The sequence below is a fragment of the Saccopteryx bilineata genome, chromosome 4 (assembly GCF_036850765.1).
Source record: "Saccopteryx bilineata isolate mSacBil1 chromosome 4, mSacBil1_pri_phased_curated, whole genome shotgun sequence".
Taxonomy (NCBI): Eukaryota; Metazoa; Chordata; class Mammalia; order Chiroptera; family Emballonuridae; genus Saccopteryx; species Saccopteryx bilineata.
The window spans coordinates 26,080,365-26,094,337 of NC_089493.1; the positions used below are offsets into that span (position 1 = coordinate 26,080,365).

Here is a 13,973-nt window from a genome sequence, read left to right on the forward strand (position 1 = left end):
TCAGACTCATTCCAAAGCTTCTCTGAGGAGGAGGGGGGCCAAGGGTCCAGCCAAGTACTTTGATCTATGCAGGGGGTCTCCAGGGGTTCAGCCCAGGGAGAGGTGGGAGAAAGGACAGCCTGCCAAATGCATACTCTAAAGACTTGTCACCCCCTTTATGAGACTCAGCATCCAGGGAAGAGCCAGGGCACGGGTTCTCAGCCCCACCAAGGAAAGTTTAACTTTTCTATTCTTTACAATGTTAGTTTTAAAATAACAAATCACTAAGGCAAAATAGCATTCCAAAAGAAAAGGTTCCAGATGAGCCAGGAATAGATCCTATTCTTCTGGACTCATGTCTAAGAAAATCAAAAGCAAACTTGTACCACCACTGACTTTCAATAGCAATTCCATTTGGCAGCTAAAAACCCAAACCCAAACTAGCGCTGTCCGTGAGGCTCAAACAACACTGGCGCTCCTGGCATGGAGCCGGTGGAAAAACTGTTGGACAGGAGCCCTCACGCCAAGGTCAGAACAGAGACAAGGAAGGAGAGAGCCACGGCATCTGACAAGGGCCTTCTGCCACAAAAGACCCAGGTGGCTTCGGGAATGACTCAGGCCATGTAACAGGATGTGCTGTATCAGAATGAGATCCTACATGTCTTCAGCACAAAAGGTCTGGCCATCAGTGTTTACACTACAGTTTTTAGTGCAGGCAGGCGAATTTAAGGATTTTCCAATGTGAAAGACTCCTCATAATGTCAGCTTCTGCACATGTAGGAAAAGCTCAGAGCATGTGAAAAGAGAACAGGGGATTTAAGATCAAGTTCTGACCGCACACACACTATACCTACCTCCTCTTCCTTCCAGCGTCCCACTGGAAGGATAAACAAGGTAATTTCTAAAAGAATAAAATGATAACAAGGCTAGAAAGCCGTTAATGGAGCCAACAACAGACCAAAAATTTAAGGAGATCCTGGAACAAAGAAAGCAGATGGGATCAGGTTGAGAAAACAGAGCAGAGGAAGCCCAGCCCAGAATAGGGGAGGTGGGGGTGATCTTCCCAAGGTGGTCTCTGAGAAGTTGCAAGCTGGTGGTGAACAAGCAGGAGCAGGAGTGGGCTGAGGAACAAGATCAGACAAGAGTTAAAACGCAGCATGTGGAACAGCAAGGCACATGGGCCTTCTTCAACACCCAGAGCTTTGCCCTCTGGATGGGTGCAAGGATCTTAGTGAACTTGAGGCCATGCTGCCCCCCAACAGATGCAAAGGAGAAAAGAGAGAAAAGGAGCACTGGCCTAAAGAGGAATCACCAACGTCTTCCTCCATCTTCGCGGTCAGCCTGTCCTATTTGGGAGAAAGGAAGGAAGAGGCATGCTCCTCACTCATGTCCCCTAAGGTGCAGCCGGACAGTCACACGCTCTGCTCTGGCACTAAACTCACAATCTCCTGTCTGGAGAGAAGCTAGGGAATCAGCCCTACATAACAGAAGGGTAAACTCAGCCCAGCTGTCAATTTCAATGTCTAGTCTTTTGGCCATAAGTGTGACTCAACACATTGAAGGTCACTGAAATTGAGAAAACCCAACAGCAAGAAAATAAGATGATCCTTAAGAAAATTCAGAAAACCAAAGAGAACTGGTATCTTCAGAAAGACCAGCAGGCAAACCGTATCCATTAAACAATAACAGACTGTTAACAAGAAAGCAAATCAGAAGATAAGAGTTTCTACGAACTACAATAGCTGATACAAGAATACAGGAAATGGATAGATCTCAAACTGGTGGTCCAGTAGATAAAGACAGTGGAAAGACAGAATTTAAAATGAGAGAAAAACTGACATTATGGAAAGACCTAGATGCCTCTAACAGGAGGTCTAGAAGGATAAACAAAAACAAAAAATAAAAGGTTAATTTCCCCTGAACTAAGGAATAAAACTAGTTTCTACATGAAAAGGGCCGACCAAATGTCCAGGAAGGAGAATTAAAAATAAGACTCAGACTGAAATACTGGTTAAAATCAGAATTCCATGCTGTAAAGTTTCCACTGAGTTTAAATTGATAAAGCAGAGAAACTGAATCATAGTTATTGAAGAGAAAGTAAATGTTAAAAACTTTTAAAATACAAAAATAATAAAAAGTAATCAAACTTGGAGGCAGAAGGTGGAAGGGAGGGTAGGAGGTGCTATGAGTACAATAAATATCAAACTGGGAATTAAACAAAATGCAAAGTTGAGAAAAGAAGAAACATGATTCAATTCTATTAGGTTTATGACTACTATATAAATCTACGGAGTGACTGCGGTTGGGGTTTTATTTACTCTGTATTATGTATCCCAGTTACAAACAACTTTTAATGAGGATTTTACAAAGATCAAAATCCTGATGACTTTTGAAGAAATAACAGGGTGAGGAGGAGGCCTGGAGGGAGAGAGGGAGGGAGGAAGGAGGGAGAAAGGAAAGAAGGGAGGGAAGAAGGAGGGAGAGAGGGAAGAAGGGAGGGAAGAAGGGAGGAAAGTGCAACAAAGACGCCACAGGATCTGGGTCATTTCCTGATGACCTTGAGGGTAGGATCCCACAGTTCTGCTCGCAGTAAAAACTAATTGTTTATGCTGATAATAATGCATAGTGCTGATGAGTTAACACCACAGCATGCTGAAAGCAGAAAAGGGACCTCTTTTCTGCTGACGCCAAAGGCTGCACTCTGAAATTGGATCAAGTAACTTTTCAGCCAGCGTAACTTGTCATGGGAGAAGGTTACTGCCAGTAGACAGGGCATCCCCACCCTCAGCTCACACTTCTGAATGCAGATTTCAGAAGGGAACACTTGCTCTTACTGATGAGCAGCTAGGACAAAGGGTGCAACAGGGAAAAACAGAGACAAAAGAGGTTGCCATGTGCTGGATACTTACGTTGTTGATCAGGTAGACGCCCCGTCCCCTAGAAGAGGCCACTGGTTTTACTATCCAAGGTCCCCGATCCTTTGAATATGAATCTGCTCCAAATATTGGGAGATAAAATGTAGGAGAGAGAAACAAAGAGAAAGAAGGGACATGAGTTTATCAACTTAAATTTCAACAATGCTTATCTACTCAGGTACCCAAAGAATTTTCCAAATTTCTAAGTAGAGGGCAGCAGCTAAAATAACCTATATTGTCAGACTAGTCTTAAAAAGTAAACAAAAACAGAGACAGAGACCAATAGAAAGAGGAAGGGTGGGTGGGAGGAAGAAAAAGGGAGGAAGACAAAAAAAAAGGACAAAGGATGAGAAAGAGAGGAGACAACAAAATTATAGCAAACGTATTTTTTTTACCATTTCCCCTCTTGGATGAGAGAATAGAACAAAATAAGGCAAATATCTGGATATTAGTCTGTTACTGTCATGAACAACCTTCAAGAATCTCTTGAGATTCTCGCTTCCATTAACCAAAGGACTACAAGAGCTAACATTGCAGACAATGACTGCGTTAATGCAGAATCTCACAATATGAACACTGTTTCTTTTTTGACAGAGACAGAGAGAGAATCAGAGAGAAGGACAAATAGGGACAGACAGGAAGGGAGGGAAAGAGATGAGAAGCATCAATTCTTCACTGCAGCATCTTAGTTGTTCATTGATTGCTCTCTCATATGTGCCTTGATGGGGTGGGGGGAGCTACAGCAGACCAAATGACCCCTTGCTTGAGCCAGCAACCTTGGGCTCAAGCTGGTGAGCTTTGCTCAAACGAGATGAGCCCGCTGGCTCAAGCCAGCGGCCTCGGGGTTTCAAACGTGGGTCCTCCACGTCCTAGTCCAATGCTCTATCCACTGTGCCACCGCCTGGTCAGGCACAATATGGACACTTTCCTTAAGCAATTTCTCTGAGCTTATAAGAAAAAAAATTATCTAAACTCAATGTGCAAGTGGAAAGGAAAAACACTAATTTACTTAAGTAAAAAGTACTCTTTCCTCTGTTCCTTTCCTGGGTTCAGGTTTACACCTGAAATACCTTCGGGTCATGGGAAGAGAAACCAAACAACAGACACTAAGGCCTGCAGATGGCTGTGCCCTCCACTTAGGGAAGGTCAGAGGACATCAGAGAAAAGTAGGAACAAAGAATTCTCCCTCTGTTTTGTGCTAAACTGTCTTATCAAGGCCTCCCAACAGGCACTTGACAAACCATTTCACCAGAAGGAGGAAAACAAGGTCTCCTTGTCCTCTCTCCCCCACCTCCCCCTACTATTTCCCTTGATGAACGGAACAGAAGTAGCAAATAAGGTGTGCCACACAGAACGTAGAACTCTGAGCAGTTTCATTTCTAGAAAGGCATCCTCTAGTTCTACTCACACGTGTGTGAAATGTACATACAAGATTATTCAATGCTGCGGGAGAGTAGCAAAAGATGTCCATCAATTAATTAAATACATTATATTGCATCTACATGAGGGACCAGCAAACTTTTTTTGTGTAGTAGTTGCTTGTTGTATGTCCTGTGACTGGGCAAGCCCAGGGTTTTGAACCGGCAACCCAAATGTTCCAGGTCGATGCTCTAACCACTGTGCCACCACAGATCAGGCCAAAATTTCCTAAACTCCATTTATTCAGTACTTCTAAGTACCCAATCTGTGTCCATCAGTTTGCTAAGTGACTGATTCACGTCAATCAGCTTAACACAGTAGTGAAAAAGACAGGCTTTGCCCTCATAGAGATGAGACTAGCAGAAGAGACAGACACTGATCGAGTCATTACAGACACACTGAGTGGTGAAGAGAAAGTGCAGGTGCTACAGAAATGCCTCAGGAAATGACCAGCCCTGTCTGGAGCCAGCATCCTCTGCAGTGACAAGCAGAGGTATAAAAGTCTCACTTTCAGAAAAGAAAAAAATCTAGCTAACCGTAATTTTGCCAGCTAACACTTTAATAAATCTTACTTTGTGAACCAGACTTATCAGAAGTTTCTTCTTTTTCTGGTGCCTCGCTTTTATCAGGTTGTTGAAATTCTAAATTCCAAAGATCTGTCTTTCATGCTGGCTTTTATCCTTGATGTTTGATATTTCAGAACAAAGAGTGACTTTTTTCACAGGTTCTAAAATTGTGGGTACGATGCAAGAAAAATCAGAGGCAGAGACAAGGCCCCACTCGGCAGCCCGCCAGGACAAGGGTGTCCTAGATGCCCGGCTGCAACCCTTGCCCGTGCCTCCCAGGGCCCGCTGGGGCAGCCATGCCGTCTAGTGGGAGGAGCACCGACCCAGGGGTAGAAAGAGCTGGATTCGAATTCCAGCTTCTACACTATGAGTACTTAGAACTATCCAGCCCCTCACAGATGCTAACAACTGATGGTTGCCAGAGGGGAGGGGGTTGGGAGGAAAGGTGAAAAGGTGAAGGGACTGAGAAGTACAGATTGGGAGTCACAGAATAGTCACAGGGATGTCAAGTACAGCATAGGGAATATAGTCAGTAATACTGTAATAACTATGTGTGGCCAGGTGGGCACTGGAAATATCAGGGGAACACTTTATAAAGTATACGACTGTCTAATAACTATATGGTACACCTGAAACTAATACAAAATCACACTGAATACAGACTATAATTGAAAAATAAAAATTTTTAAATAAATTAATAAACTACCCAGTCTCATCTTTAAAAGGAGTTTTGTCTAAGTAGCTAAGATCTCCTATAATTCTAACATTATGATTCTATAAATTTACCGACTGTTTTGAAACCCAGCTACCTGTAATTATGAGCAAAAATTAAAACTTTGCTCATTTCTTAGAATTACTTTGCAGACTCTCTCACAAGTAAAGATGCCCACAGGACACAAGTCTGGCCAGTGAGAGGTCAACAGAATCCTGCTGGGGTTTGGGAGGGAAGCTTTGCTTTTCTGACATTGGTGCTCCCCTAGCTTTCTTGTTACCCTCTCTGCCCAGAATGCTGCCGTCTGGGCAGGACGTGGCTGGAGCTGACAAGAGACAGTTAGGTTCTTCAGGGCCACAGATCTCCAACTGTACTACATACTATAACTAGCAACAGTGCGCCAGGGGTCTAGAAAGATCTATACCATGTATTCCTATCCTCACCCTCTAATTTCTGGCGGTATCCAAACTTGCACATCTCTTGTAGTGTTTAGTCTCTGGGCTAGATCTCTACACAGATGGATTTAAGGTTTTTTCTTAATAGAATAAAAGCCATAAATTCATGAATCCACCTTGACTGGTGTCTCCAGTGTCTTGAGGCAATACTCATGTCGGCTCTCTTTCAAAGGCCCTGCACAGCGCTTCCCACACCCCTCTGCCCCTCCTGCACACCCAGACCCATCCCTTGGCCTTCACTCCTGCCATGTGTCCTCATCACCCTACTTATCAAGAAGGCTGGGAATTTGTTACATAACCCACTCATCTGCTTTCCTCTCTATCTAAAATTTTAACTGGGTCATCACTTAGCCTTCTTCCTTTCCTTCTCTTAGGGGAGAGACGTGCCCACCTCCTTCCTATAGCTCACCCTTCCGCTGGGTTCTGCACTTAACCCTCTCCTGCCTCTTCTGGGACCGCAATCCTTTGCTTGTATCTCTGAGCTCTCTCTCCCCTCTCATTTCTCCGCGGCACGGCTTCTCATTGCTGCTCCCTCCCTTGTAAACACATCCACCTCCAGACCCACCAATTCCAGAACCTGCATCTATGGCCAGAAATCAAAACCACCTTTAAGACTGCCTGCAAAACATCGCGACATGGATGTCTATAGAAACCTCAACTCGGCCCTGGCCGGTTGGCTCAGCGGTAGAACATCGGCCTGGCGTGCGGTGGGACCGGGGTTCGATTCCCGGCCAGGGCACATAGGAGAAGCGCCCATTTGCTTCTCCACCCCCCACCTCCTTCCTCTCTGTCTCTCTCTTCCCCTCCCTCAGCCAAGGCTCCATTGGAGCAAAGATGGCCCGGGCACTGGGGATGGCTCCTTGGCCTCTGCCCCAGGCGCTAGAGTGGCTCTGGTCGCGGCAGAGCAACGCCCCCTGGTGAGCAGAGCTTCGCCCCTGGTGGGCGTGCCGGGTGGATCCCGGTCGGGCGCATGCGGGAGCCTATCTCTCCCCGTTTCCAGCTTCAGAAAAATACCAAAAAAAAAGAAACCTCAACTCCAAACCTGGTCCAGAATGTGATACTCGCCCTGTTAACATGCCTGTATGTTCCTGGTTACACTCTCTGGACAGACTTACTGATCCTCCTAGCTGCTCAGACTCACACCTTTGGAGGTACCTTTGACCCCGGCTCACTACTCACGACCAGTCAGCAATCCTATTTAGGCCACCATTCTTCCCACTCCTTCTGCCCTGTTCAGTCCAGCTACACTTCTTATCAGGGTTACTAACCTTCCAAGCGACCACTGCTTCTCCCCCTGGCTCCCTCCTATTCATTTCATGCGGCTGTTTTTCTAAAGGCCAACCTGTCACCTCCCTTTCCTTCTCAAACACCTCCTGCTCACACCATTGTGAGCACTAGGGCATCAGAAACACAAGCGTCACCAAGAAGACAAATTTTCCAAGTTACAACATGGGAGGCGGACACCAAAGGAAGGGAACTTGAAAACAGACTTTATGAAGAAGGGGAATGTCTCTGAGAGAGGAAGTGGTAGTAACAGATGGATTTCTCCCTAATATGTAAATTTAACAACACAATTGGCCTAATGAGGTTGGATTTTGCCCCAGTGGATTTAAGCTTAGAGGTCACGAACTCTGGATAATCGACAAAGAATGCCTGGCACCCCAAGACTGAAACAAGAAGATTCCTCTCCACTACCACTCTGTCCTCTCCTCCCTGTCCCCCACGCAGGGTAAGTCCCTGTGGGGATCTGCGGGTGGCAGCGGCAATGAGTGATTTGTTTGGGGGCCTGAGGAACACCATTTGCCTATAACAGCAGCCCCGGGGCTAAATGTGGTGGCTTTGGGTTGCAGCTGTATTAATTCTATGCGCTCTACCGACCTTCTGAATTCATTTTTGTTAAAAAGTAAAACACGAGGTGGGGTGGTGAGCACACAATACAACATACAGATGATGTATTATAGAACTGCACACCTGAAACCTGTATCATTTTATTAACCAATGTCATCCCAATTCAATTAAAAGAAATAAAAACACTTAACAATAGCCTATATCATCAAAACGTTAAAAAAAAAAAAAGAAAAAGGATCACAGGAGAGTTTGACTAATTACTGAAGAAGCAATTCTACTGAGACAGGTCAGGCTTGAACTGTGGAGAAACCCGAACTCCATCTAATCCCCTAAATGACTGCCCCGACCCTCACCTGACTCCAAGGCGTGCGCAAGAACAGCAGACTAAGAAACAGCAGAGAGAAAAGAAAATTTTCAACTTAGATTCCTTTAATCTTAAATAGAAAATAATTCTGGACTTGAATTTCTCACTAGGAATTCAACCTCAGGAGGAGTTCACAGCGGGAGCCCTTCCACACTGCCGACATGCTCGTTGAAGCATCTGTATGCTACCATGTTGGCTTATTTTATAACTTTTAACTTTTATTATGTAGTGATGTGTCTCAACATAACTTCAAATAAGTAGTAATACTGAACGTTTATTAAGCACCCATAAAGCTCCATTCCAAGTGCTTTCCATGTATTAACCTCTTTAAACATCCCAACAATACAATAAGGTCAGTAGAGGTAACAAACAGTCTCTTTTCACAGAGGAGAAAGCTAAAGTACAGAGAGTTATTAAGCTACCTGGCTAAAGTCACATAAAAATTCTTAACTACAAATTTTCAGCTTTGAGTGCAGTATAGCTTTGAAGTTAACTTAATTCATCTAATTAACACTCTATTCGACCCATTTCAGAGCCCTCCATGGGCAAACCCCAAACTGCCCACCTGTGCGCCCAGTGGGAGCAGCAAGCACTATCAGGGAAATGCCTCGCCACAGGAGATCCTGATGCCTGTCCCTGATGACAGAAGTCCCAGAGGACGGACACAGCACCGGGTGACCGGACCAGGTTCCTAGGTCCAAATGGTGAAAAGTATCAACAGTCAGGAAGTCTAGAGACCTTTCTCTTCCTCTCTCCATGCTTCCCCTACCCTAAGGTAGGAACAGTCTCTCTCTCGGACTTAGCAAAAAGAAAACGATCTGTCTGTCCTCTCTGTGCTGTACCTGCTCCTCCTCACAGACGTGACTTCTCCTTTGGCGACATTGGGGAAGGGTCATCGTGTTCATACTGCCTGGTGTCTTCAGCGATAAAGCACAGTGACGAAGAGCATGGCCTCTGAAGCCACACTGCCAGGTTCGAATCCTAATCCCACCATTTTCAAGCTGCCTCATTTACGGAAAGTTCCCTTACTTCTGTGTACCTTAGTTTCTTCATCTGTAAAAGCGGGAATAACACTGGCACCTGCCTCAGAGTCGCAACGCCACTCAGAGGGGGCCTGATTGAAGGGGAATGTTCATTAAGTGCTAGCTGTCAGCACTGTCACAACTGAGACTCACAGAAGCCCTCCTCCTGTAGCTGTGCCCTGACCCTTCTGAGTCAGGCCCTGCCCACAAGGGAAAGCCTGAAACTGCCCATCTCCTCTGCCTGGACCTGCGGAGGTGAAAGGAACACAAAGCCCACTGGCACCTAGATGCAGGCCGCGTGTCCTATCTCACTTTCCCAGCAGCACAGCTGACACTGAGACCCCTACTTGGCTTCCATTTATATTTTATAATTAGTCTGAACTCCAAGAAAATAACAGTGTGACTAACTGGCACCTCCAAACACCAAAAGATACATGATACTTGCTCCCCAAGGAACATAAGCCACACAAGAAATCAAGGTGACAGGAATATTCCCTAAATAGCAAGAGGAAAAGACACCAAAAAAGGGTGTGTGTGTAGTTTATATGCAGAAGTATATACACCCTTACATGCGCACTACCTCTTGTCAATAAAGAGACTTTTGTGCAAGACAAGAGCACATTTATATGACACCAATGTGTCCTTACATAAATGATACCGAGAAGTCTCACTAAGGATAAACGTACCAGTACACAGTCAGAATAAAAACAGTTTTAAAGTTATCTCTGCAGCTGTTTCACTGAAGAGGCACAAGTGTTTTAAGGATGTGGAAACCCCTGATTGGTGCCTGACTCGAGCAGCCCCTAAGGACATCTGCCCGAAGCTCAGTGGCTGGGGACAGGCACACGAGTGCCAGCACTTACTACAGAACTCCGCGTACTCGGCGGGCAGCAGGAAGGTCTGAGGGAGGATGTGGAAAGCCTTGAATCCATGTGTGTGCTGCATTCGAACGATGTTTTTGTACAGTCGGTCCTTCCGGGTTAGTTCATATGACCTAAAAAGTCACAAAAGTATTTCCACTTCAGTCCATGTGACCCTCAGTTTCCCGGTGTTGGCACACGCTAAGAGCTCGAGTGCCCGGTTCCGGAGCAGTTCCGAGGACAGCAGTGCAGCCCAAATCCATCACTCCAACCCCAAAGGTTTATTCATCTTTTACATGAAATGGGTTTCTTTGGTCAGATTTATTCATTAAGGTATAATTTACATACAGTACAATTTTCCCTTTGTAAGGAGTAATTCTGTAAGTTTGGACAAACACATATGGTTATGTAACCACCACAATCAAGATACAGCACAGTTTCAACATCCCCAAAAGTTACCTCCAATCATCACCAGGCCCTAGTAAACATTCACCCCTTTTCTGTCCCTGAAATTTTGCCTTTTCCAGAAAGCCAAATAAAGGGAATCATATGATGTGAATCCTTTGGAGACTGGCTCCTTTCACTGAACATAATGCACATAATTGCGACTTCTCCTTGTGTCTGCGTGTGGCACTATGCCATTCCTCAGCAGCAATCCATTGTTTAGGGTTTGTTTGTTTACTCATTTACCAGTTGAAGGACAGCTGAGCCACTTCCAGTGTTTGAAGATGATGAATAAAGCCACTATAAGCATTGGTGTACAGGTTCTTACATGAACATGTTTTTATTCTTTGTGTTTACATACATTTTCATCTCTCTAGGAGTAGGGTTGCTACGGTGGTTTTTTTTTTTTAAGATTCCATTTATTGATTTTATAGCGAGAGAGGAGAGAGGGAGCGAGAAGTATCAACTCATAGTTACTTTACTTTAGTTGTTCACTGATTGCCTTAACCAGCAAAGCACAGGGATTCAAACCTGCGACCTCAGCACTCCAGGTGCACGCTTTATCCGCTGTGCCCCCACAGGCCGGGCTGACTGCTAGGTTTAATAAGGTTCTTTAGTATGCAATATTAGTTGTCTATTGCTACCTAATAAATTACCCCAAACATAGCCACTGAAGAAAAATAAATATTTTCTATCTCCACAATTTCTGTGGGTCAGGAATATGAGAGGGGTAGGGCTAGGTAGTTTTGTCTTAGGGTCTCTCATGAGGGCACAATCAAGATGCTTGGCTTGACAAGTGGTGGTGCAGTGGATAGAGCACTGACCTGGGACGCTAGTCCCAGGTGTGGAACTCCAATGTTGCCACCTTGAGTATGGGCTCATCCAGCTTGAGCACAGTCTTGCCAGCTTAAGCGCAGGATGGCTGGCTTGAGCACCGGGTCGCTAGCTTGAACCCAAAGATTACTGGCTTGAAGCTCAAGGTTGCTGGCTTAAGCCCAAAGTCACTGGCTTACGCAAGGGGTCACTGGCTTGGCTTAAGCCCCCCAGTCAAGGTATGAGAAGCAATCAATGAACAACTAAAGTGATGTAACTACGAGTTGATGCTTCTCATCTCTCTCTCTGTCTCTCTTAAAAACAAAACAAACAAACAAACAACAACAACAAAAACCACTGCTGGCAAAGGCTGAAGTCATCAGGCTTCCCTGGGGCTGGAGGATCCACTCTGCAGATAGCTCACAGAGGGCTGGCTGTTGGCAGGCAGCTTCAATTCTCTTGATGTGATTTCTCCATAAGGTTAACTGAGTGACTTCATGACATGAGACATGGTGGCTGTTTTTTTCCCAGATCAAGTGATCCAAGAAAAGAGCAAAATGAAGCTGCAACATCTTTTATGACCTGGTCTCGGAAGTGATATAGCATCACTTTGGCCACATTCTATTCCTTACAAGTCAGTCACTAAGTCCAGTCCACATTCAAAACCCAAAAAATTAAGCTCAGCCTTCTGAAGGCAATGTCAAAGAATTCGTGGACACACTTGAAAACCACAACATAAGTAGATGTCTAATTTATCAGAAACTGCCAAACTGTTACCCAAAGTGGCTGTACCATTTTGCATTTCCCAGCAGCAAAATTGCAGTGTTCCAGGTGCACTGCTTCCTGACCAGCACTTGGCACGTCTGGTTTTCTGTTTGATTTTAGCCATTCTAATAGGTGTGCAGTTGACCCTCACGTGGTTTTAACTTGCATTCTGCTGATGGCTGTTGATATCAAACATCTTCCTTGTGCATCTTTTTATGTCTGTGTATCTCCTTTGGCGAAGTATCTGTTCAACTGTTTTACCCATTTTGAAAAACAGGTTGTTTATTATTGAGCTCTGACAGTTTACTGTGTATTCTAAATATCAATTCTTCATCGGGTACATGTTTTCCAAATATACTGCTCACAAAAACTAGGAGGTATTTCAAAATGAATACAAAGCAATAAAATATCCCCTCATTTTTGTGAGGAGTATATTTTCTCCCAGTCTCTGGCTGGTCTTTTTACAGTCTCTTTCAGAGACAGATATTATACATTTTGATGAAGTTCAATTTATCAATTTTTTTCTCTTATGGATTGTTCTTTTACTGTTTTATCTAGAAATCTTTACTTAATCCAAGATCATGATGATTTTCTCCTATGTTTTCTTTTAGAATTTTAAGTTTTTAGGTCTTACATTTAAATCTATGATAATGTCAAGTAACTTTAAATAGAACAAAGTAGCTATAAGAGCATTACCTGGGAAAGTGATTAACCTTTTGTGCTTCAGAGAGGGTACGAAGTAAGAAGGGCTTCAGGTGGGATCCTGTCCACATCAGGTTATACTCTGTGCTGCTTGGGTGAACCTCAGGGCAGAGAAAAAGACAAGGTAGAAAATATCAGCAAGGCCCTGGCCAGTTGACTCAGCAGTAGATTGTCAACCTGGCATGTGGAAGTCCCAGGTTTGATTCCCAGTCAGGGCACACAAGAGAAGCAACCATCTGCTTCTCCTCTTCTCCCCCTCCTCCTTCTCTTCCTCCCTCTCTCTTTTCCTCCCATAGCCATGGCTCAATTGATTTGACTGCATTGGCCCCAGGCACTGAGGATGACACTGTGGAGCCTCCACCTCACATTAAAAATAGGTTGGTTGCAAGCATGGCCCCAGAAGGGCAGAGCATTGGCTCCAGATGGGGGTCACAGGGTGGATCCCAATTCGGGCGCATGTGGGAGTCTGTCTCTCTATCTCTCCTCCTCTCACTTAAAAAAAAAAAAAAATCAGTGACAACCCCTCTCTAGGAAGAGCCATGGCAGAAAAGACTATAGAGCAGGGGTCTCAAACTCAACTCAGCATGTGGGCCACAGAGCAAGATCACAGTCATTCGGCGGGCCGCACTAGGTCTACAAAAGGCAACTGTTACGCAACACTTTTCTCACTGCAGTTGAAAACAGTCTGCGGGCTGCACAAAATTGTTCAGCGGGCCGCGAGTCTGAGACCCCTGCAGAGCTTTCTCATCCACAGACTACTCACATGGGTAGCCTATTAGTATGTAGGCCTAGCAAGACAAAAGTTAAGTACACAGAACATGCGGACAATCAAGTCTAAAGAATGGGAGAGTTGGGCAAATCCCAGATACAAAAATTAATCCTTCTTCAGAAGTCTACAATGTTCCTAATATTCTTGTATATCGAAGTATGAGAAGAGGGACCTACCCCAAAACTCCTTTTCAGAGTGTCTTTCTTTTCTTGAAGATGCTGGGTATAAAGTACTAATCAGAAGTAAAAACTTATATAGTAGCAAACCAACTTAGAATTCATTCATTCATTCCATTCATTCAGAATTCATTTGTCCATTCATTCAAGAATAATGTATTCTG

At 44.6% G+C, this 13,973-nt stretch overlaps 1 protein-coding gene across 11 annotated transcripts in view; it reads right to left on the reverse strand.

Annotated features, from left to right (window-relative positions):
• Positions 1 to 13,973, reverse strand: part of TTLL5 (tubulin tyrosine ligase like 5) — a 308,772-nt gene that overhangs the window by 264,410 nt on the left and 30,389 nt on the right. For all 11 annotated transcript variants that reach the window (XR_010731041.1, XM_066272631.1, XM_066272636.1 and 8 more), the window contains exons 5-7: positions 12,859 to 12,965; positions 10,144 to 10,274; positions 2,889 to 2,971 (exon numbers count right to left, since the gene is read on the reverse strand). Coding sequence is in view for 10 of the 11 variants with exons in the window: in XM_066272631.1 (XP_066128728.1) it covers positions 2,889 to 2,971; positions 10,144 to 10,274; positions 12,859 to 12,965 (321 nt within the window). In the remaining variant the exon portion in view is untranslated. The remainder of the gene's footprint in view (positions 1 to 2,888; positions 2,972 to 10,143; positions 10,275 to 12,858; positions 12,966 to 13,973) is intronic.